The sequence below is a fragment of the Ranitomeya variabilis genome, chromosome 5, assembly GCF_051348905.1.
Source record: "Ranitomeya variabilis isolate aRanVar5 chromosome 5, aRanVar5.hap1, whole genome shotgun sequence".
Taxonomy (NCBI): Eukaryota; Metazoa; Chordata; class Amphibia; order Anura; family Dendrobatidae; genus Ranitomeya; species Ranitomeya variabilis.
Window position 1 is genome coordinate 487,905,514 of NC_135236.1, and position 24,313 is coordinate 487,929,826.

General features: G+C 43.8%; 1 protein-coding gene across 3 annotated transcripts in view; it reads left to right on the top strand.

The window, feature by feature from the left end:
* REEP2 (receptor accessory protein 2) overlaps window positions 1-24,313 on the top strand; it is a 77,881-nt gene that overhangs the window by 13,645 nt on the left and 39,923 nt on the right. For all 3 annotated transcript variants that reach the window (XR_013215802.1, XM_077265561.1, XM_077265562.1), the window contains exons 2-3: window positions 10,331-10,403; window positions 15,809-15,885. Coding sequence is in view for 2 of the 3 variants with exons in the window: in XM_077265561.1 (XP_077121676.1) it covers window positions 10,331-10,403; window positions 15,809-15,885 (150 nt within the window). In the remaining variant the exon portion in view is untranslated. The remainder of the gene's footprint in view (window positions 1-10,330; window positions 10,404-15,808; window positions 15,886-24,313) is intronic.

The window sequence follows — 24,313 nt, forward strand, 5'->3', positions numbered from 1 at the left end:
AGAAATTGCTCTAAGGCTATGTGCACGTGGAGTCTTTTTGTTGAGTTTTCACAGCAAAAACAGCTGCTTTGAGATTTGAAGCATTTCTGCTTCAAAAACTCCTTGAAAAAGTGTGTGCACATAATGTAGGCTAAAATACTTTTTTTTCCCGTTGTTTTCGATCAAAAATCCAAATTTCTGTTCATATGAGGCGTTTCTTAAACTATTTTTTCCCCACTTCAAGTTTTTAAATGCTGCCTAACTCAGAAGAGAGAATGTGCATATAAGGCTATGTGCACACCGAGGTTTTTTGGTTAAAAAAAGAAAGTGAGTTTCCCTTTGAAATGAATTGAAATAATTTTCCAAGAGTTTTGAAGCACACAGTCTTTTTGCAAAGTTTTTTTGTTGTTGAGGAAACTGAGCGGAACCTCCAAGTTTTTGAGGAGTTTTGCATGTTTTTAGGAGGATATGAAGCGTTTCTTCTCCAAAAACTCCTTGAAATATTCCGTGTGCACTTAAGCAGTATAAAAATAAAAAAATCCTCAAAACACTCGTTGGCCACATAGACGAACATCTGAAGTAGATCCTGGAAAAATACCTCCTGCAAAGTAGGTTCTGTCCAATTAAAAGGCTGCAAAAAAATGCTTCAGGGGGAAAAAAAAAGTTTTCCAGAACAACTTTAGAAAACTTTTCAGAAAAGAAAAACCTCCAAAAACTCCCCAAAGAGTTTCTTGAAGCAGTTTTTGCACTCAAAAAACTCATTTCGAATATCGAATGCTTAGCACTTGCCCTTTTGCTGTCCGGTGTGAGGTGTAGAATCTTAGCAGTGACTACTCCAAAGCATATATAGCACTAAGAAATATACCGTGTATAACAATACGAGAGAAAGAGCTCAATGTGTAAAAAACGGATTCAATAGCCGGAACCGTTCATTCACACACCCGTTCCATGCGTTTGCCGGAAACATCCCTTCAGGCTTTTTCACCGCACAGAAAAAACGTTGCAGTAGACGTTTTTTGTGTCCGGCAAAAAAGCCTGAAGGGACAGATCCGGCACAAAACGGATGAAACGCATGCCCTTCAGGCACAATCCGGCGCTAATACAACTGTATGGGAAAAAAAACTGATCCGGCGTAAAAAAAAAAAAAAAAACGGATCCGTTTTTTCAAAATCAGCCGGATTGTGCTTGAAACAAAAAACCTGATGTGTGAAAGCAGCCTTACATGTCACAAAAAATAGTTAAAAACCACTGACATGGGGTCAAGTATTTCTTACTTTCTTGAATCGGGAAGAAGTGCTTAGAATTAATTTACTGTAACTGACCCACTTTTACTTCAGGCTGTTATTGCACTGAATTCCAGAAAACCGCTTTAATATATAATGTATATGCTCATAAATGACAATGTATTTTATGTTGCACTCTGCACAGTACTGTGTGTTGTTTTCTTTAATACACATTCAGACTGAGAAGGGAATGATTACAAAGTGGTTATCGTAGCTGGATATTTTAAGGATGCGGGTGGGGACATTCTGACAATTTTGCTATGAATTGCGTTAAATACCTGACAGAACTATTCTGATTATTTTGGAAACTGTTCCTATTTGTAGAACATTGCATCTCTATAAGGCTAAATTCCCACGATTACTTTTTGGTAAGTTTTGGACTCCTATTAAGTAAATTGTTACTTGCGGTCTTTCATTGTGTTTTTCTGTTCATTTTTTAACGTATTTTATCGCTGTGTTTTTTGTTTAGTGTGTCATGCTTTAAATAAAGCTGCTTTGTTTTTGCTACTGGTATTTTGCTTTGACACAACATTAATGAAATATTTAGGTGCGGATGATAAGCGTTTTTGATGGGTTTCCGCAGCGGAAACGCACAAAAAACCCCATATTTTTTTACCTGCAGAATTTCCGCATCTAATGTAAGTCTATGGGAAAAATCCAAACATAGTAACATAGTTAGTAAGGCCGAAAAAAGACATTTGTCCATCCAGTTCAGCCTATATTCCATCATAATAAATCCCGAGATCTACGTCCTTCTAAAGAACCTGATAACTGTAAGATACAATATTGTTATGCTCCAGGAAGACATCCAGGCCTCTCTTGAACCCCTCGACTGAGTTCGCCATCACCACCTCCTCAGGCAAGGAATTCCAGATTCTTACTGACATAACAGTAAAGAATCCTCTTCTATGTTGGTGGAAAAACCTTCTCTCCTCCAGACGCAAAGAATGCCCCCTTGTGACCAGCGTACCCACACAAAAAATTGACATGCTGCAGATTTGAAACCCGCACCACAGGTCAGTTCATGGTGTGTTTAAAAAGCACAGTGGGCATGAGATTATAAATATAAATCCCATCTACTTTGCTGGAACCATAAGATGCTCCTTTTCTAAAGCCGCAAAAATATGCAGCATCAAAAACTCATCGTGAGAACGTAGCCTAAGGAATCATTTACACATCTGTGTTTCACATATGTGTTCTATCCATTTTTTCACATGTACCCGTTACAATTTACAGAGTGACTCACATGTATGTTTTCTCTATCCCCATGATGGCACCACGGAGAGAGGGGTCCGCCCCCAGGGACAGGAAACCTACAGGTGAAAAAGGGCGTACCTCTCTCCCACATCAGTTGGTTTCCTGTCCCTGACGGGGAACCTACAGCACGTACCTGAAGGATTCTTCGTGGAGTTCCAGGGGCTGATGCAGTCGACTTTCTAACAGGGGGCGCCCTGTTACGGCTGGATCAAGCGGTTTTTTCCCTCTTTTTTCTCCCTTTCCTGAAGCACCACCACAGGGGTCGGCGGGCCTCATGGGTGAGTGGAGGAAGGCAGTGAAAGGATCCAGTCTGCCTTCCACAGAAAAAAAAAAAAAAAAAAAGAGGGGGATAAGGAGCGGGTGACGGCGGTCACCGGAGGACTCTGGATGGTAATATGGGGGTAGCGGCGGCTATCCTACCATAAAAGCCCAAGTAAAAACGGGCCGGACCGGCGTCATTACCGGTAAATTGGTGTGGGCGTCGGTAATGGAGCGCTAGTGCGCTCACCGGCGCCATCACCGCAAAAACGCAGCGCTAGTGCGCGCGCGCCGGCGTCCCACCACATTCATTCCCTCATGTGAAGCTGACAGAGACCGGAAGTTGTGCGGGCGCATGCGCAAACCGTCACTTCCGGTTTCGCCGGCAAATGCATAAAAGAACGCCAGCATAGGGAAAAGGGTGGCAAATTCAAACTCCAAAGTGCACCAGACAGTGCGGAGGCCACCATGAGCGAAAACGAGCAGCAGGTTATGCAGGAAGCTGTCCAGCGATCTCCTGAGCAGGCACAAGTGCAGCGGCGTCTGCACCCACAGCAGCAGCGCAAAGGAAACTCGTCCTCTGTACAGCGCAGCAGCAGCGGACGATCAGAGTCTCAACGCAGTCGGGGGTCTGCAAAAACCACACGGCCGGCGACGATTCCAGCGGATACAGTCCCCAGGCCCGAGACGGTATCTCTGATCCACAGGGGGTGAGTGATCTACGTGAAAGTGCTGAGTTTAATATAGGGCTCTTTTTTGTTCTAGGGGAGAAAAAGTACAGCCAAAACTAAGCACAAAGAATGTGCCATATGTTCAGACGAGCTGCCTTCCTCCTGGGAAAAGAGACTATGCAGCGTCTGTATAAAAAAGACGATTCAGGAGGAAACTCCATCATTTGCATCCGAATTAAAGTCGTTAATAAAAATCCAGGTGGAAAGTGCCATTAAAGGCATTAAAGCCACAAAGAAAAAACATAAGAAAACACCCGAGTCCCCCGTATCTAGTGCGGACGAGTCAGAGAGTGAATTATCTGACTCAAATAATTCGTCAGCCTCTGACACTTCTTCAGTATCCTCTGAGGGGGGGCGCAGTTGCTTCCCTATCGAGGAAACAGACGCTTTAGTGAAAGCAGTCAGAGCAACAATGGGGATAGTGGAGGAGAGACCTAAAAGAACAGCGCAGGACATAATGTTCAGCGGTCTGGAACAAAAAAGGAAAAGAGCATTCCCAGTAAATGAGAAAATTCACTCTCTAATTAAAAGAGAGTGGAAAAAGCCAGACAAAAAAGCTCTCCTCACCCCCAAAAGAAAATACCCATTTGATGACCCAGCATGCTCGTCCTGGAGTAAAGCACCAAAATTAGACGTGGCCATAGCAAAGGCCTCAAAAAAGTTTGCCCTACCTTTTGAGGACATGGGTACCTTAAAAGATCCGATGGACAAAAAAGCCGAGGTTTTCCTAAAAAACTCTTGGGAAGCGGCAGGAGGCGGGCTTAAACCAGCTGTCGCGGCCACCTGCACAGCTCGCGCGCTAATGGTGTGGCTTGAGCACTTGGATTCCCAATTAAAGGGAAGAGTCTCAAGAGACACAATTCAAAAATCAGTGTCTATAATGAAAGGTGCAGCAGCCTTTTTGGCGGATGCATCGGTAGACTCGGCCAGACTAGCAGCCAGGGCTGCCGCCTTCTCAAACGCCGCAAGACGTGCCCTGTGGCTAAAATGTTGGCCAGGGGACCTTCAGACAAAGACAAAACTCTGCTCAATACCCTGCGAGGGTGAATTCTTGTTCGGCGCAACGCTAGATGACATCCTCGAGAAAGCCGAGGACAAGAAAAAGTCTTTCCCTGGTTTCCCCAACCAATCATACAGACGTTCCTTTCGGAATAAAAAATTTATGCGGAGAAAACCTCCGAAAGGGAACAAAGAAACATGGGAGGAAAAAAGAAATAAAACCAGAGGGTTCCTATTCAACAAACCCACTCCCGACAACAAAAAAACTCAATGAAGGTGTCCCCCAGGTTGGCGGGAGACTGACAAAGTTTCTCCCAGCCTGGGAAAAAATTTCAAGCAGTCCCTGGATACTAGGCATAGTACGAGAAGGACTCAAGCTAAAGTTCCGCATTCCCCCCAACAACCTCTTCATGGTGACACCACAGAGACAGTCTCAAGAACAGTCGGCTCTTCAGGAAGAAATTCTAGGCCTAGTCCAGAAGGAGGTCCTACAGGAAGTCCCTCACCAGGAAAGAGGCATGGGCTTCTATTCTCCCCTCTTCCTCCGAAAGAAGCCAGATGGGTCATACAGGACAATAATAAATCTCAAAAAGTTAAACAGTTTTCTCGAGATCCCACACTTCAAAATGGAAACAATAAAATCTTGCGTAAAAATACTCTTTCCCAGATGTTTCATGACTGTTCTAGACCTACGGGATGCATACTATCATGTACCGATCCACAAGGATCATCAAAAGTACCTCCGGCTAGCAGTGAATATCCAGGGGGAGGTGAAACATTATCAGTTTCGGGCCCTCCCTTTTGGGTTAGCTATCGCACCCCGGGTTTTCACGAAACTAATGTCGGAAGTGATGGCGCATATACGAGAACAGAATATCCTGATAGTCCCCTACCTGGACGACCTCCTTGTAGCAGGGACATCATTCCATCACTGCAAACAGCAGTTGGATTTGGTTATGACTTCTCTGTCAAGCCTGGGTTGGCTATTGAACCTTACCAAATCCAAAGTAGTCCCATCACAGGTACAGGAGTACTTGGGGATAGTCCTCGACTCAACCACACAAACGTGTTATCTTCCTCAGGGGAAGATTCAGAAAATGACACAGGCAGCGGTACAGCTGTCAACATCCCCGGTCACCACACTCAGGAAAGCCATGTCCCTGCTGGGCTCCATGACATCCTGTATCCCGGCAGTGCAGTGGGCACAGTGCCATTCCCGGGACTTACAATGGGAGACTTTAAGTTCAAGCCTGTGTCTGGGAGGAAATTTAGACGGGCAGTTAAGCATATCTCCAACTACGATACACTCCCTACAGTGGTGGGCGGACCCGATAAATCTTACCAAGGGGGTCCCCTGGTCACTACCAACAGAAAAAATCCTAACGACGGATGCAAGCCCCTGGGGGTGGGGTGCTCATATAGACGGTCAGGTGACACAAGGGAACTGGGACAAAAATCAACAGCTGACCTCGTCAAATATGAAAGAACTGCTAGCGGTAAAACTCGCCTTAATGCACTTCCTAAAAATCATCCGCTCCCACCACGTAAAAGTCTTCTCGGACAATCAGGTAGTGGTAGCATACCTAAACCACCAAGGGGGCACCAGGTCACAAACACTGATGGAAGAAACCCGATCCATCTTCTACATTGCAGAACACAATCTGAAGTCCCTGACGGCCCTTTACATAAAGGGTTCAGAAAACCAGACCGCAGACTTCCTCAGCAGAACACGCTTGAAACAGGGGGAGTGGGAGCTGAAACAGTCGGTATTCAACCAAATAGTGAAGCGTTGGGGAGAACCAGAAATAGACCTATTCGCGGACTATCAGAACCGGAAAGTGAGGAAGTTCTGCTCAATCGACCCCCGGGGAGGGCCAGTAGCTCTGGACGCTCTCACAGTCCCCTGGAACTATCGCCTCTCCTACGCGTTCCCTCCAATATCCCTCATTCCCCTAGTCTTGAGGAAAATTCGGGAGGAGGGGGCAACAGTGATAATCATAGCTCCATTCTGGCCTCGCAGAATATGGTTTTCCTGGCTGAGGAAGATGTCCTTAGACAGCCCGTGGGTTCTACCAGACACGCAAAATCTATTATCCCAGGGCCCAGTGTGTCACCCCAATGTAAAAAGCCTACATATGACAGCCTGGCTTTTGAAAGGAAGCTGTTAAGTAACAAAGGGTTTTCATCCAATCTGGTGTCCACATTACTACAGAGTAGGAAACCCGTAACCACCAAAATATATGGCAAAGTGTGGAAAAAATTCATGTCTGTATCAGGGGCTGACCCAGGGGGGGAAATCCCAATAGATAAAATTCTCGAATTCCTGCAAAAGGGTTTGGAAAAAGGGCTAGCTACAAGTACTCTAAAAGTTCAGGTAGCAGCCTTGGGAGCGCTGTATAATTATGATCTAGCCAGAAACCGATGGATCGTGAGATTCATCAAAGCCTCGGGTAGATCAAGACCGGTTCCTTTGCATAATGCCCCTCCATGGGATTTAAACCTTGTTCTAAATGCACTAACCAAATCTCCTTTTGAGCCCTTGGCAGACGCACCCCTAAAGATTCTATCTTTAAAAACAACACTCTTAGTGGCCCTAACCTCAGCCCGTCGCGTTAGTGACATACAAGCATTGTCCGCGGGCCCTCCCTTCACTCAAATTCTCGAGGACAGAGTCATTCTAAAAACAGACCCGGCTTACCTCCCAAAAGTCGCGTCTCAATTTCACAGGACACAAGAGGTCTCCCTGCCCTCATTCTGTCCCAACCCCAAGAATGAGGGAGAAAAAACACTACATACCCTTGATGTTAGGAGGTGCCTACTCCAATACTTGTCAGCCACTAGGGAGTGCAGGAAGGATAGGGCTCTGTTTGTCTGCTTCCAGGGTCCGCGGAAGGGACAGAAAGCGTCAAAAGCTACGCTAGCGAGGTGGATAAGAGATGCCATCGCCCTATCCTACTCTTCCAGCGGGGCGGCCATCCCGGAGAATATAAAAGCGCACTCGACCAGAGCAGTGGCATCATCCTGGGCGGAAAGAGCGGGCGCTTCAATACAACAGATATGTAGAGCGGCCACTTGGTCTTCCCAGTCTACATTTTTCAAACACTACCGCTTAGACTTGACCTCCTCTGATCTCACCTTTGGTCGAAGGGTTCTAGAGGCAGTGGTCCCTCCCTAAAAAAAGTTACAATCTATGTAAATCTCTCCGTGGTGCCATCATGGGGATAGAGAAAATCGTAGTTACTTACCGATAACGGTATTTCTCTGATCCCATGATGGCACCCGTATATTCCCTCCCTTTTCACACACAGGTGTGCACATTATAATGTATAGTTAGTTAACCTTAGTCACGGTGCCTCTGTTAAGTAAAAATTGTTAAATTTAATTTGTGTAAACATTAAGTTGCAGCTGAAGTTCTGTATAAGGCTCTGTTAACCAACTGATGTGGGAGAGAGGTACGCCCTTTTTCACCTGTAGGTTTCCTGTCCCTGGGGGCGGACCCCTCTCTCCGTGGTGCCATCATGGGATCAGAGAAATACCGTTATCGGTAAGTAACTACGATTTTTTCATGGACGGTGTGCAAAACTCAGATATGTCAGTTTTTTGTTTTTTTTTCCAGCAGCACAGATAAAAGGGCCAGTACAAATCTATGGGTCTGTGAAAACCGTGTACAGCACACAGATGGCATCAGCGTACCACCCATATGCTGTCGGTATTTAACATTGCAAAGGATAGGGGGAAGCTTGGTCACTTATTTATGCATTTATCCATCTGTGAAAAACTGACACCCTGGTAAAAACGGACACAGTGAGGGTAAAAACGGACACACTGATGGTAAAAACACACACAAACCATACATTGGTGACACTGATCCAAAACACTGTGAAGGAGGTCTAAAAACTACCGTAATTAGGGACTTGGTTCACACCGCGTCGTTGCTTTTCAATCTGTCTGGGTTTCTGTCTGAATCCCTGGCATTCCTTTGAGAGATCCACATTAGACTTGATGAAATGGGGTCTGAAGTTTCATATTTTGCCTGATTTGAAGTCAGTTGCTCCATCTGAGAACAGACTGAAAACCGTTTTTCAGATATTCAAATGGAACCCCTAAACAGAGTACTGAAAGGGGTCTAAGATGTAGCGTGAAGGCTTTATTCTCAAATATTAAACTACATATCCAAGCTTCCCTTAAAATTCCGTATTTATAACTTGTTGATTTAGTTGTAAGCACATTGTATAGCGTGTTTCTCTGTATATGTATTTGTTATGATCCGGTGACCTTGGAGCCGCATGAGAGACTTTCTCAGGAGTAGGTGGTACCTGTACTGACCGCAAACCCTAAACTAACACCGCAACTAGAAGTAGCCGTGGGATGTACCTAACAAGTCCTAGACACCTCGACACAGTCGGAGGACTAAATACCCCTATAGATGGAAATGGGAATTCTATCTTGCCTCAGAGCAGAACCCCAAAGGATAGGCAGCCCCCCACAAATATTGACTGTGAGTATAAGAGGAAAAACACACGCAGGCAGAAAAACAGGATTTAGCAAAAGAGGCACTTCTAGCTAAATAGAAAAGGATAGGACAGAATTCTAAGCGGTCAGTATTAAAATCCTAAAAATATCCACAGCAGATAATACAAATATTCTACATCTAACTAAAGACATAGAAAGTATATCTGCATCTCCTGAAAATCCAGCATGACTGAAAAATCCAAACAAAGTCTAAGCTGGACAAAAACACCATGAATTACACTGAATTGCAAAGCACACTGCATGTGTGCATAGAGACAAAAAACCAGACACTTATCTTAGCTGAATAGGCAGCAGGGCATGAGGAGCCAGAGAGAGATGCAATCCCTCCAAGTACAATGGGCAACTGGCATGGACTCATGGATCCTGCACACCTAAATACCTAATAGAGCTGCAATCAGCAGAAACACCTGCCCGGATTACAACCCCAAGACAACTGCACTACCACCAACAACCACCGGAGGGAGCCTAAGAGCAGAATTCACAACATGTATTACTTGCAAAAAAAACAATTTTTTTAAATTTATTTTTTGTTTGTCCGGTCAGCAGAAAATAAAGCGCGATCAAAATGAACTCTATTCCAAAAACAAAAGAAAGATTAAAGCGCATACTTCATTGTCAGTAACAGTCCTTCTTATAGGTCTTTACTTAATATGATTTGCCAGATCTCGTCATCTAACTCGTCATCATAATGATTCTATGCACAATATTTGTATAAATAAAATCTGTTCTCAACTTCATGACTTTAGTCATTACTTCTCAATAGAATAAGGCTACGTTCACATTTGCGTTGCGCGCCGCAGCGTCGGCGCCGCAACGCACAACGCAAACAAAAACGCAGCAAAACGCATGCAAAACGCTGCGTTTTGCGCCGCATGCGTCCTTTTTTTGATTGATTTTGGACGCAGCAAAAATGCAACTTGCTGCGTCCTCTGCGCCCGGACGCGGGCGCCGCAGGGACGCATGCGGCGCAAAACGCAAGTGCGACGCATGTCCATGCGCCCCCATGTTAAATATAGGGGCGCATGACGCATGCGGCGACGCTGCGGCGCCCGACGCTGTGGCGCCGACCGCAAATGTGAACGTAGACTAATATAGTCGGTTATGTAATTGTAATGAATAAATATTTGGTATTTTTACCTTTTAGTTGTTTCTCTGTTTAGTGAGAAATAGTATGCAACAAGCTTACATTTGATAAGACATGGTGAAATCGGAGTCAATTCTGATAAGTGGCGATTGATATATTCTGCCATTCTCTCCTCTTACCTATATTTCTGTCTTTTTATTGTGCAGGTTGCTATTTGGCACGTTATATCCAGCATACTCATCATATAAGGCTGTCAAGACAAAAAATGTTAAAGAATATGTAAGTTTTTGTATGTGATGTTACGTGTTTGATGATGAACAATTATTTATTTGTTATTTATTATCAGCCGTAACAGTAAAACCACTAACAAGTGAAGTAAATACAATATTATGGTACTTGCCAAGGGATGGAATATACAAGTGCTTCTCACAAAATTTATAATATCATCAAAAAGTAAATTTATTTCAGTTCTTCAATACAAAAAGTGAAACTCCTATATTACAGACAGAGTGATCTATTTCAAGTGCTTATTTCTATTAATGTTGATGTTCTGTTTAGTGAGAAGCACTTGTATGGCAACAAGTGAACATTGAACATGGATGCATCATAGCATTATTGTATAGAATTTGTAGCAATAATTTCTGCAGGTGTTATTTATCCCCTAGATTACTCGATACAATAATAATAATTAGATCTCATTCAGAAGACTATTTCCTCATACTTAAAATAAATAAATAAAAAGACCAATTTGTTTTTTTTTCAGTTCGTCCATTTTTACCATCATTTTTTCATATGCCAAGAAAAAAAAATTGTAAAGTTTGATGTTAAAAAAGTGTAGCACTTGTATTGCACACAGATGACATCTTCGTGCTGTCAGTGGTCATTATAGACACATATGGATGAGCTTGAGCCGTGACTCAGATTAAAAACATAAGAGTGTCTGCAAAAGAAAATTAAAAAAAACAGACACCCAGTCAACAAAAAATACACGGATATGCGACTCTCTGGGAATACTTTAAGTGTGAATGAGGCCTTAGTTTTCATATATTGGGGAGAGTTATTATTGTCTTTGTGGCATAAAGTAGTCACAAACTTTGATGTACACCATACCAACACTTGCACCAGTTTCAGCTTCTCTTCATAAGTGATGAAAAAGACTGGGGACAGTTGTGCCACATAATCTGATGGATTTATTACAATTTGTGCCAGAAATGGTCACAGATTGTAACCAAAATTCCCACCTCCTAGTTGCCATAGATATCCGTTTCTGGCCCAAAGGCGGCTAATGATGTGCCAATTTCGGCTTATCTTGCTTTTTAAAGAAAGTCTCTCAACATTTTGTATTCCATAAAATGTCCTCATAATCTCGGTAATATAGTGTAAATGTTTTAGAATCCGGTACTTACACCGTTTGCTCTGATTTCCAGTGCCACTCCGGTCCCTTGGGAACGCTCTGCAGCTTTTACTAACTCACACGGCATCTATGGTACTTACGCCATCTTCTCCGGTTTCCAGTGCCTCTCCCGTCCCTTGTGAACGCTCTGCAGCTATTGCTAACTCTAATTTGTAAAATGTTAGCCATTTTTCCAATATAAGCTTGTAAGGCTTTCTATAATGTAAGTCTATAAGACTTCGAACCAATTTCCATAGACTTACATTGAGAAAGTGACCAAAGCGGTGGTGGAAACTGGGGAAGATGGAGATTGATATCTATTTTAATGCATATAATAATATAATTATTATTTATTTTTATTTCTATGGCACCAACATATTCTGCAGCACTCTATATTTTAGAGGGGACTTGTGCAGACAATAAAAGACATTACAGCATAACAATAATCACATAAAACAGATACCAAGAGGGAGTGAGGGCCCTGCTCGCAAGCTTTCAATCTATGGAGGAAATAGGGGAACTTGTTTACATACCAATGCATACAGTACAGACCAAAAGTTTGGACACATCTTCTCATTTAAAGATTTTTCTGTATTTTCATGACTATGGAAATTGTACATTCACACTGAAGGCATCAAAACTTTCAATTAACACATGTGTAATTATATACTTAACAAAAAAGTGTGAAACAACTGAAAATGTCTTATATTCTAGGTTCTTCAGAGTAGCCACCTTTTGCTTTGATGACTGCTTTGCACACTTTTGGCATTCTCTTGATGAGCTTCAAGAGGTAGTCACTGGGAATGGTCATCCAACAATCTTGAAGGAGTTCCCAGTGATGCTTAGCACTTGTTGGCCCTTTTGCCTTCACTCTGTGGTCCAGCTCACGCCAAACCATCTCGCTTGGGTTCAGGTCTGGTGACTGTGGAGGCCAGGTCATCTGGCGTAGCACCCCATCACTCTCCTTCTTGGTCAAATAGCCCTTACACAGCCTGGAGGTGTGTTTGGGGTCATTGTCCTGTTGAAAAATACATGATGGTCCAACTAAACGCAAATCGGATGGAATAGCATGCCGCTGCAAGATGCTGTGGTAGCCATGCTGGTTCAGTATGCCTTCAATTTTGAATAAATCCCCGACAGTGTCACCAGCAAAGCACCCCCACACCATCACACCTCCTCCTCCATGCTTCACGGTGGGAACCAGGCATGTAGAGTCCATCCGTTCACCTTTTCTGCGTCGCACAAAGACACGGTGGTTGGAACCAAAGATCTTATATTTGGACTCATCAGACTAAAGCACATTTTTCCACTGGTCTAATGTCCATTCCTTGTGTTCTTTAGCCCAAACAAGTCTCTTCTGCTTGTTGCCTGTCCTTAGCAGTGGTTTCCTAGCAGCTATTTTACCATGAAGGCCTGCTGCACAAAGTCTTGTTGTGAATCCGCTTTTGGGCTCCCCTGGTGGTTGCTGGTGGTACTGGTGACTTGTGTGTCTTTGCTGTCTCAGTTCACCTGCTCCCATCAGTGTTTGGGAGTTTCCTATTTAGCCTTGCTCTCCAGTCATTTCCTTGCCGGTCATCATTGTAACCAGAGCCTTCAGTTGCATGTTCCTGCTACTAGTCTGCTGATCAGCTAAGTGGACTTTGTCCTTTTGTTTTGTATCTTTTGTCCAGTTTGCAGTTTTGTTATTCTCTGTAGCTGGAAGCTCTTGTGGGCTGAAATTGCCACTCCTGTGTCATGAGTTGACACAGGAGTCTTAAAGTAATTTCAGGATGGTTTTTTGATAGGGTTTTCAGTTGACCGTGAAGTCCTCTTTTGTATCCTTCTGCTATCTAGTAAGTGGACCTCTCTTTGCTAAATCTACCTTCATACTGTGTATGTCTTTTCCTCTAAACTCACCGTCATTACATGTGGGGGGCTGCTATCATCTTTTGGGGTATTTCCCTAGAGGTAAGCCAGGTCTGTTCCTTCCTCTACCAGGGGTAGTTAGTCCTCCGGCTGGCGCGTGGCATCTAGGGTTAATCAGGTATGCTCCCTGGCTACTATTAGTTGTGTGGTAGATTTAGCTCACGGTCAGCTCGAGATTCCATCACCCAGAGCTCGTCCGTTATCTTTGTGTTTTGATGTTTCCCTGCCATTGGGAATCATGACAAAGTCTCCTCTTAACAGTTGTTGTAGAGATGTGTCTGCTGCTAGAACTCTGTGTGGCATTGACCTGGTCTCTAATCTGAGCTGCAATTTCTGAGGTTGGTGACTCGGATAAACTTATCCTCAGAAGCAGAGATGACTCTTGGTCTTCCTTTCCTGGGGCGGTCCTCATGTGAGCCAGATTCTTTGTAGTTCTTGATGGTTTTTGCCACTGCACTTGGGGACACTTTCAAAGTTTGCCCAATTTTTCGGACTGACTGACCTTAATTTCTTAAAGTTATGATGGCCACTCGTTTTTCTTTACTTGGCTGCTTTTTTCTTGCCATAATACAAATTCTAACAGTCTATTCAGTAGGACTATCAACTGTGTATCCACCAGATTTCTGCACAACACAACTGATGGTCCCAAACCCATTTATAAGGCAAGAAATCCCACTTATTAAACCTGACAAGGCACACCTGTGAAGTGAAAACCATTTCCAGTGACTTCCTCTTGAAGATCATCAAGAGAATGCCAGGAGTGTGCAAAGCAGTCATCAAAGCAAAAGGTGGCTATTTTGAAGAACCTAGAATATAAGACATAATTCCAGTTGTTTCACACTTTTTTGTTAAGTATATAATTCCACATGTGTTAATTCATAGTTTTGATTCCTTCAGTGTGAATGTACAATTTTTATAGTCATGAAAATACAGAAAAATCTTTAAATGAGAAGATGTGTCCAAACGTTTGGTCTGTACTGTACATAATTATCAAGGATTATGGAATATTTGGTTGATACCTTTTTAAAGCTACGTTCACATTTGCGTTGCGTCGGGCGCAGCCGCGGCGACGCATGTGTCATGCGCCCCTATATTTAACATGGGGGGGGCGCATGGACATGCGTTGTCTAGCGTTTTGTGATGCATGCGTCATTTTTGGCGCAACTGTCAGGGCGCAGACAACGCTGCATGATGCAGTTTTTTGGCGTAAAAAAAATGACCGCATGCGTCACAAAACGCTGCGTTATGCATGTGCTGTGCATGCGTTGTGCGTTGCGTCGCCGACGCTGCACACAACAACGCAAATGTGAACGTAGCCTAAGACTGGTGTAATTAACCCCAGTCTTATTAAATTGACCCCAGAGACCTTAGTTCAAGGTCTTGATTGATAAAGATGTGTGGCTAAAGGTACCTTCACACTAAACGACTTTGCAACGATAATGATAGCGATCCGTGACGTTGCAGCATCCTGGATAGCGATATCGTTGTGTTTGACACGCAGCAGCGATCTGGATCCTGCTGTGATATCGCTGGTCGTTGCTGAAAGTCCAGAACTTTATTTGGTCGTCAGATCGGCGTGTATCGTCGTGTTTGACAGCAAAAGCAACGATACCAGCAATGTTTTACAATGGTAACCAGGGTAAATATCGGGTTACTAAGCGCAGGGCCGCGCTTAGTAACCCGATATTTACCCTGGTTACCATTGTAAATGTAAAAAAAAAACCACTACATACTCACCCTCTGATGTCTGTCACGTCCCCCGGCGTCCGCGCTGCTGCTCAGAGCTTCCTGCACTGAATGTGTCAGTGCCGGCCGTAAAGCAAAGCACAGCGGTGACGTCACCGCTGTGCTTTCCGGCTGGCGCTTACACAGTGCAGAGACGCGACAGGCACCGGAATGTAAGTATGTAGTGTTTGGTTTTTTTCACATTTACACTGGTAACCAGGGTAAACATTGGGTTACTAAGCGCGGCCCTGCGCTTAGTAACCCGATGTTTACCCTGGTTACCCGGGGACTTCGGCATCGTTGGTCGCTGGAGAGCGGTCTGTGTGACAGCTCTCCAGCGACCACACAGCGACGCTGCAGCGATCGGCATCGTTGTCGCTATCGCTGCAGCGTCGCTTAATGTGACGATACCTTAAGTGTCTCTTCTTTCATGGAGTGACTGTATGAGATTTTAAGAAATGTTGTGCACATGCAAATTGAAATATGCACCATGTACCACACCCCTACATAGCGATATCCACAGAAATGCCCTATGGGAATGTACCCTAAAAGTGCCCCTAATCTTTTTAACTTTGTCTTGTCATGCCAATACTTTTTGTATGGAGCAGTGGGTTGCAGAGCATTAAATGGAAGCTGACGAATAATGTATGACTTCTTGCAGGTAAAATGGATGATGTATTGGATTGTGTTTGCCTTTTTCTCCACTGCAGAAACTTTAACTGACATTATTCTTTCCTGGTAAGTAGCAGAAAACCTTCTATCTACAATGGGGATGTCGGCATTGACATTATTTATAACATTCACACTCATATTTACCTTCATACACGTTGATGAAAAGGGGGTTAGAATTTAAGTTAATATTTAAAACTAATTTAATACTAATATAAAACACAAAAAAAATCTAGCGGAAAATCAATCGTTGATAGGTGTGAGCTTTGCTTTTATAGTGAGTTCTGGGAAAAAGGCAAGCCAGTGTGGTGCATTATTTTGATGGGAAAGTGCACTACTTCTGACTGCATAAATGAATGTAACAGGCTGATATTTTCCGAGAGCAGATGGAAAATGAATTCTCTGTGATAAGATATGTGCACAAGGTCGTGTTACCACTTCATGGATCATTGAAGATGCTTTTATTAAGTACTGGAAAACAGACATCCAGAAGTAAACAGCTAAAGATGTCTCCTAGAATATTCCACAGCCAAAGCGTTAACCATGTCGGCACATAAAGCAGGTTTTAGCCCTTGGTACACGTAGTTGTATAAATAACATCAGGAAAGGACACCATTTCTCCTGGATGTGCCGTGCTCCTGTTTATGGTTGTCAGAAGTTGTAGTGAACTACAACTCTCTATGACTTGTATAATAGTAGTGTATTTCTCCTGAGCCAAAAGACCATGTCTAAGTGGCTGCTTTGGTAAGTCATGAAGTCATGCCCAAGTAGTCTGAAGAAAAATGCTGAAAGCAAAACTCTACATGTTCTATTCCATTTACAGTTGCGTATGTCTACCATTGACTGACCTTTTTTCAACTCAAATGGGTTTCCCATCAACTTTTGGCAGGAGAGCACTACTCCTGAGCCTCCCGGTTTCCTGTAGCGGCGGGTCGGGCATTTCGGCATATTGTCAGTTCAGTCCAGCGGCAATGCCGGTCTAATCTGTGCGCTCTTCGATGCTGCTATAATGAGGCAGCTTTGCTTGTTCAGAACTGTGCACAATTTTAAAGCACCACTTCAGCTTTTTTTTTTTTTTTTTTATTTCACCCCTGGAGTGGTATTATTAATGCATGTTCTTTGACCATAGTAAAATTGTTTCCAGCCACTGTCTTCTTCTGTTCTCGGTGCCGCTCCAGTTGTCTGTCAATACTCAATGTAAGTCTATAAGAGCCCGAACAAGGCCAGAACCAGACTCTCATAGACTTATATTGGAAGCTTGTGGCTGTTACCTCTGACTTCCGGTCAGAAACTGCCGCCACAAGATGGCTGAGCAGGACCGGAGCAGTGCCAAGACGAGCAGAACACAGAGACTGGTAAAAATATTACTAGGGGTAAGGAAAATATGTATTAGTGATGCCACTCTGGTGGTGAAATAAAAACAAATGCCAGAATGGTGCTTTTCTGAAAATTGCATTCTCATCAATAATCTCCATTCAGTTAAAATTGGACATTGGAACAAAGGGGATACATATTTTCAGTGATAGGCAGGGTGGGAGAACACTATTTCAAAGGAGTCAGAAATAACCTGCAACGTTCTGTTTAAAGGGAAGCTAGCATCAGGAATGAACATATTGTTTAAATCATGATTTTGTTACATGTACCGGTAATTTATTAGTTTTTTTTAAGTTTTACTTTTTTTTTCTTCATATCTTGATATCTAAGAAAAAAACATTTGTAATTTTGCAATTTTCAAACTAAGCCATGGGGCTTTTGTAGACTCCTTCCTGTGCTTTTATTAGTAAGAGATTTCAGCAGGGTTCCTTCTTATCAGAGGCAGGACTACAATGACAGCCTCTATCCGATTACAAAATGCTTATATACACCGCTGATAACACAGGATCCACTCTGGCCGGATCCTGACGCTATGTACATGTGTTAGCTCCTGAAACAACATGAAGTTAGTTTTAAATAAAACAGTGGCTAATGGGAAAGTTGTAAGATTTAGGCCATGTGCACACGTTCAGTATTTTTCACGTTTTTTTCGCTATAAAAACGTGATAACGCAAAAAAAACGCGAAAAAAACGCGAAAAACGCTTACATATGCCTCCTATTATTTACAGTGTATTCCGCATTTTTTGTGCAAATGTTGCATTTTTTTCCGCGGAAAAAAAAGTAACATGTTCATTAAATTTGCGGAATTGCGGGGATTCCACACACCTAGGAATGCATTGATTTGCTTACTTTCCGCATGGGGCTATGCACACCATGCGGGAAGTAAGCAGATTATGTGCGGTTGGTACCCAGGGTGGAGGAGAGGAGACTCTCCTCCACGGACTGGGCACCATATAATTGGTAAAAAAAAAAAAAAAAAAAGAATTAAAATAAAAAATGGTGATATACTCACCTTCGATGGCCCCCGGAGTCTTCCCGCCTCTCCGGTGCATGCTGCCGCTTCGGTTCCTATAGATGGTGTGTGTGAAGGACCTGCGATGACGTCGCGGTCTTGTGATTGGTCGCGTGACTGCTCACGTGACCGCGACGTCATCGAAGGTCCTGCACACACACACCATCTATAGGAACGGATGCCGCTGAGATCGGCTGTCTGCAGGTGAGTATAACCATTTTTTTAACTTTTTTTATTATTTTTAAACATTCTATCTTTCACTATTGATGCTGCATAGGCAGCATCTATAGTAAAAAGTTGGTCACACTTGTCAAACAGTATGTTTGACAAGTGTGACCAACCTGTCAGTCAGTTTTCCAAGCGATGCTACAGATCGCTTGGAAAACTTTAGCATTCTGCAAGCTAATTTCGCTTGAAAAATGCTAAAAAAACGGGAAAAAACTAAAAAAAAAAAATGCGGATTTCTTGCAGAAAATTTCCGGTTTTCTTCAGGAAATTTCTGCAAGAAATCCTGACATGCACATACCCTTTTATAGTTTTATATTTTTAAAATTGCAAATTGTATGTAAAGAAAACAAAAAATGGCAAAAATAAGGTATAGAACACAAAAACCTGATTTTAAGCAATGAATAATTTTACAAGTGGCAAAGCAGTTAACTCTTTCACGGCCATAAGTTTATTCAGTCACATTGATCGACCGTTTCAAACTATGGGACCGATATGTCCATGTCCTTAACCCCTTCCCGACCTTTGACGCCACGTAGGCGTCATGAAAACCCGTGCCAATCCGACCCATGACGCCTATGTGGCGTCATGGAATGATCGCGTCGCTGCAGAGCGGGTGAAAGGGTTAACTCCGATTTCACCCGTTCTGCAGGGACAGGGGGAGTGGTACTTCAGCCCAGGGGGGGTGGCTTCACCCCCCCGTGGCTACGATCGCTCTGATTGGCTGTTGAAAGTGAAACTGCCAATCAGAGCGATTTGTAATATTTCACCTAAAAAACTGGTGAAATATTACAATCCAGCCATGGCCGATGCTGCAATATCATCGCCCATGGCTGGAAATACTGAAGTGACCCCCCCCCACCCCACCGATCGCCCCCCCAAGCCACCGATCTGTCCCGTAGTCCCCTCCGTCCTGTGCTCCGCTCCCCCGTCCTCCTGTCCGCTCCCCCCGTGCTCCTATGTCACCCCCCCGTGCTCCGACGCCCCCCCCCGTGCCCCGATCTCCCCCCCCCCCTTATACTTACCGAGGCTCCCGGTGCCCGTCCGCCTCCTCCATGGGCGCCGCCATCTTCCAAAATGGCGGGCGCATGCTCAGTGCGCCTGCCGAATCTGCCGGAAGGCAGATTCATTACAAAGTACATTTTGATCGCTGTGGTAGGTTCTATCACAGCGATCAAAATAAAAAAAATAATAAATAAACCCCCCCCTTTATCACCCCCATAGGTAGGGACAATAATAAAATAAAGAAAATATTTTTTTTTTCTTTTTCCACTGGGGTTAGGGTTAGAACTAGGGTTAGAACTAGGGGTAGGGTTAGGGTTAGGGGTAGGGTTAGGGTTATGGCATGTGCACACAGTGCGGATTTGGCTGCGGATCTGCAGCGGATTGGCCGCGGATCTGCAGCGGATTGGCCGCGGATCTGCAGCGGATTGGCCGCGGATCTGCAGCGGATTGGCCGCGGATCCGCAGCGGATTGGCCGCGCATCCGCAGCGGATTGGCCGCTGCGAATTCGTACCAGTTTTCCATCAGGTTTACAGTACCATGTACACCTATGGAAAACCAAATCCGCTGTGCCCATGGTGCGGAAAATTCCGTGCAGAAACGCTGCGTTGTATTTTCCGCAGCATGTCAATTCTTTGTGCGGATTCCGCAGCGTTTTACACCTGTTCCTCAATAGGAATCCGCAGGTGAAATCCGCACAAAAAAACACTGGAAATCTGCTGTAAATCCGCAGGTAAAACGCAGTGCCTTTTACCTGCAGATTTTTCAAAAATCGTGCGGAAAAATCTCACACGAATCCGCAACGTGGGCACATAGCCTTAGGGTTAGGGTTGGAATTAGAGTTAGGGTTGGAATTAGGGCTAGCGTTGGAAATAGGGTTAAGATTAGGCTTGTGGTTAGGGTTAGGGGTGCGTTGGGGTTACAGTTGTGGTTAGGGTTGGGATTAGGGTTAGGGTTGGGATTAGGGTTAGGATTAGGGTTGGAATTAGGGTTACGGGTGTGTTGCGGTTAGAGTTGTGGTTAGGGGTGTGTTGGGGTTAGGGTTGTGATTAGGGTTATGGCTACAGTTGGGATTAGGATTAGGGGTGTGTTGGGGTTAGTGTTGAAGTTAGAATTGAGGGGTTTCCACTGTTTAGGCACATCAGGGGTCTCCAAACGCAACATGGCGCCACCATTGATTCCAGCCAATCTTGCGTTCAAAAAGTCAAATGGTGCTCCCTCCCTTCCAAGCCCCGACGTGCGCCCAAACAGTGGTTTACCCCCACATTTGGGGTACCAGCGTACTCAGGACAAACTGGGCAACAACTGTTGGGGTCCAATTTCTCCTGTTACCCTTGCAAAAATAAAAAATTACTTGCTAAAACATAATTTTTGAGGAAAGAACAATTATTTTTTATTTTCACGGCTCTGCGTTATAAACTTCTGTGAAGCACTTGGGGGTTGAAAGTGCTCACCACACATCTAGATAAGTTCCTTCGGGGGTCTAGTTTCCAAAATGGGGTCACTTGTGGGGTGTTTCTACTGTTTAGGCACATCAGGGGCTCTGCAAATGCAACGTGATGCCCGCAGACCATTCCATCAAAGTCTGCATTTCAAATGTCACTACTTCCCTTCCGAGCCCTGACGTGTGCCCAAACAGTGGTTTACCCCCACATATGGGGTACCAGCACACTCACAACAAACTGGGCAACAAATATTGGGGCCCAATTTCTCCTGTTACCCTTGTGAAAATAAAAAATTGCTTGCTAAAACATCTTTTTTTGAGGAAAGAAAAATGATTTTTTATTTTCACGGCTCTGCGTTGTAAACTTCTGTGAAGCACTTGGGGATTGAAAGTGCTCACCACACATCTAGATAAGTTCCTTGGGGGGTCTAGTTTCCAAAATGGGGTCACTTGTGGGGGGTTTCTACTGTTTAGGCATATCAGGGGCTCTGCAAACGTAACATGATGCCCGCAGACCATTCCATCAAAGTCTGCATTCCAAAACGTTACTACTTCCCTTCCGAGCCCCGGCATGTGCCCAAACAGTGGTTTACCCCCATATATGGGGTATCAGCGTACTCGGGAGAAACTGGACAACAACTTTTGGGTCCAATTTCTCCTGTTACTCTTGAAAAAATAAAAAATTCTGGGCTAAAAAAATATTTTTGAGGAAAGGAAACACATTTATTATTTTCACGGCTCTGCGTTATAAACTTCTGTGAAGCACTTGGGGGTTCAAAGTGCTCACCACACATCTAGATAAGTTCCTTTGGGGGTCTAGTTTCCAAAATGGAGTCACTTGTGGGGAGTTCCTACTGTTTAGGCACATCAGGGGCTCTGCAAAAGCAACCTGACGCCCGCAGAGCATTCCATCAAAGTCTGCATTTCAAAACGTCACTACTTCCCTTCCGAACCCCGACGTGTGCCAAAACAGTGGTTTACCCCCACATATGGGGTATCAGCGTACTCAGGAGAAACTGGACAACAACTTTTGGGGTCCAATTTCTCCTGTTACCCTTGGGAAAATAAAAAATTGTGGGCTAAAAAATCATTTTTGAGAAAAGAAAAATTATTTTTTATTTTCATGGCTCTGCGTTATAAACTTCTGTGAAGCACTTGGGGGTTCAAAGTGCTCACCACACATCTAGGTTAGTTCCTTGGGAGGTCTAGTTTCCAAAATGGGGTCACTTGTGCGGGAGCTCCAATGTTTAGGCACACAGGGGCTCTCCAAACGCGACATGGTGTCCGCTAATGATTGGAGCTAATTTTCCATTCAAAAAGCCAAATGGCGTGCCTTCCCTTCCGAGCCCAGCCGTGCGCCCAAACAGTGGTTTACCCCCACATATGGGGTATCATCGTACTCAGGACAAACTGGACAACAACATTTGGGGTCCAATTTTTCCTATTACCCTTGGGAAAATAAAAAATTCTGGGCTAAAAATCATTTTTGAGGAAAGAAAAATTATTTTTTATTTTCACGGCTCTGCGTTATAAACTTCTGTGAAGCACCTGGGGGTTATAAGTGCTCACTATGCATCTAGATAAGTTCCTTGGGGGGTCTAGTTTCCAAAATGGGGTCACTTGTAGGGGATCTCCAATGTTTAGGCACACAGGGGCTCTCCAAACGCGACATGGTGTCCGCTAACGATTGGAGCTAATTTTCCATTCAAAAAGTCAAATGGCGCTCCTTCCCTTCCGAGCCTTACCATGTGCCCAAACAGTGGTTTACCCCCACATGTGAGGTATCGGTGTACTCAGGAGAAATTGCCCAACAAAATTTAGGATCCATTTTATCCTGTTGCCCATGTGAAAATGAAAAAATTGAGGCTAAAATAATTTTTTGGGGAAAAAAAAGTACTTTTTCATTTTTACGGATCAATTTGTGAAGCACCTGGGGGTTTAAAGTGCTCACTATGCTTCTAGATAAGTTCCTTGGGGGGTCTAGTTTCCAAAATAGGGTCACTTGTCGGGGAGCTCCAATGTTTAGGCACACGGGGGCTCTCCAAACGCGACATGGTGTCCGCTAAAGATTGGAGCCAATTTTTCATTCAAAAAGTCAAATGGCGCTCCTTCCCTTCCGAGCCCTGCCGTGCGCCCAAACAGTGGTTTACCCCCACATATGAGGTATCAGCGTACTCAGGACAAATTGGACAACAATGTCCGTGGTCCAGTTTCTCCTTTTACCCTTGGGAAAATAAAAAAATTGTTGCTAAAAGATCATTTTTGTGACTAAAAAGTTAAATGTTCATTTTTTACTTCCATGTTGCTTCTGCTGCTGTGAAACACCTGAAGGGTTAATAAACTTCTTGAATGTGGTTTTGAGCACCTTGAGGGGTGCAGTTTTTAGAATGGTGTCACTTTTGGGTATTTTCAGCCATATAGAACCCTCAAAATGACTTCAAATGTGAGGTGGTCCCTAAAAAAAATGGTTTTGTAAATTTTGTTGTAAAAATGAGAAATCACTGGTCAAATTTTAACCCTTATAACTTCCTAGCAAAAAAAAAATTTGTTTCCAAAATTGTGCTGATGTAAAGTAGACATGTGGGAAACGTTATTTATTAACTATTTTGTGTCACATAACCCTCTGGTTTAACAGAATAAAAATTCAAAATGTGAAAATTGCGAAATTTTCAAAATTTTCGCCAAATTTCCGTTTTTTTTCACAAATAAACTCAGAAATTATCGACCTAAATTTACCACTAACATGAAGCCCAATCTGTCACGAAAAAACAATCTCAGAATCGCTAGGATCCGTTGAAGCGTTCCGGAGTTATTACCTCATAAAGGGACACTGGTCAGAATTGCAAAAAACGGCAAGGTCATTAAGGCCAAAATAGGCTGGGTCATGAAGGGGTTAAGGGTAGGTGCACACTGTCAGTAATTCACAGCGCTTTGGATGCAGCACATGCCCGCTCTGTCCAAAGCGCTGCCGGCTATTGAACGCAGGTGATTCCGCATGCGATCACTGAACCGTGCGGAATCACCACGCCCAATATATTGTATGGGTGAAATGTATCTTGCGGGGGCTCGCGTCTCCGCGAGATAATAGATATGCTACGGTCTGAAAAGATGCGCCGCATGTGCGTCTTTGCGGGTGAGCTGCGGGCATCCGTGCTTGCATAGTGATCAAAGGGAATTTGTTTCTTTAAAGTCTATTGCGTGTTTAAAAGAAGTCAAGGCCAGCACACTCTATAATAGTCTTGTAACGCTGGCATCCTGGATTCAAAGGGGCAAGGCTAACATCTGCAAGGTGTTTGTATGGTCTCCACATGTTTCGTGGGGTTCCTCACACGTTCCAAAGCAATTTAGATTGTGAGGACAGTGATGTCTGTAAAGCGCTGTGATATGATGGCTCTATATAAGTAAATACTGTAAAATAAAGTATTGTGAGTCTTCTAG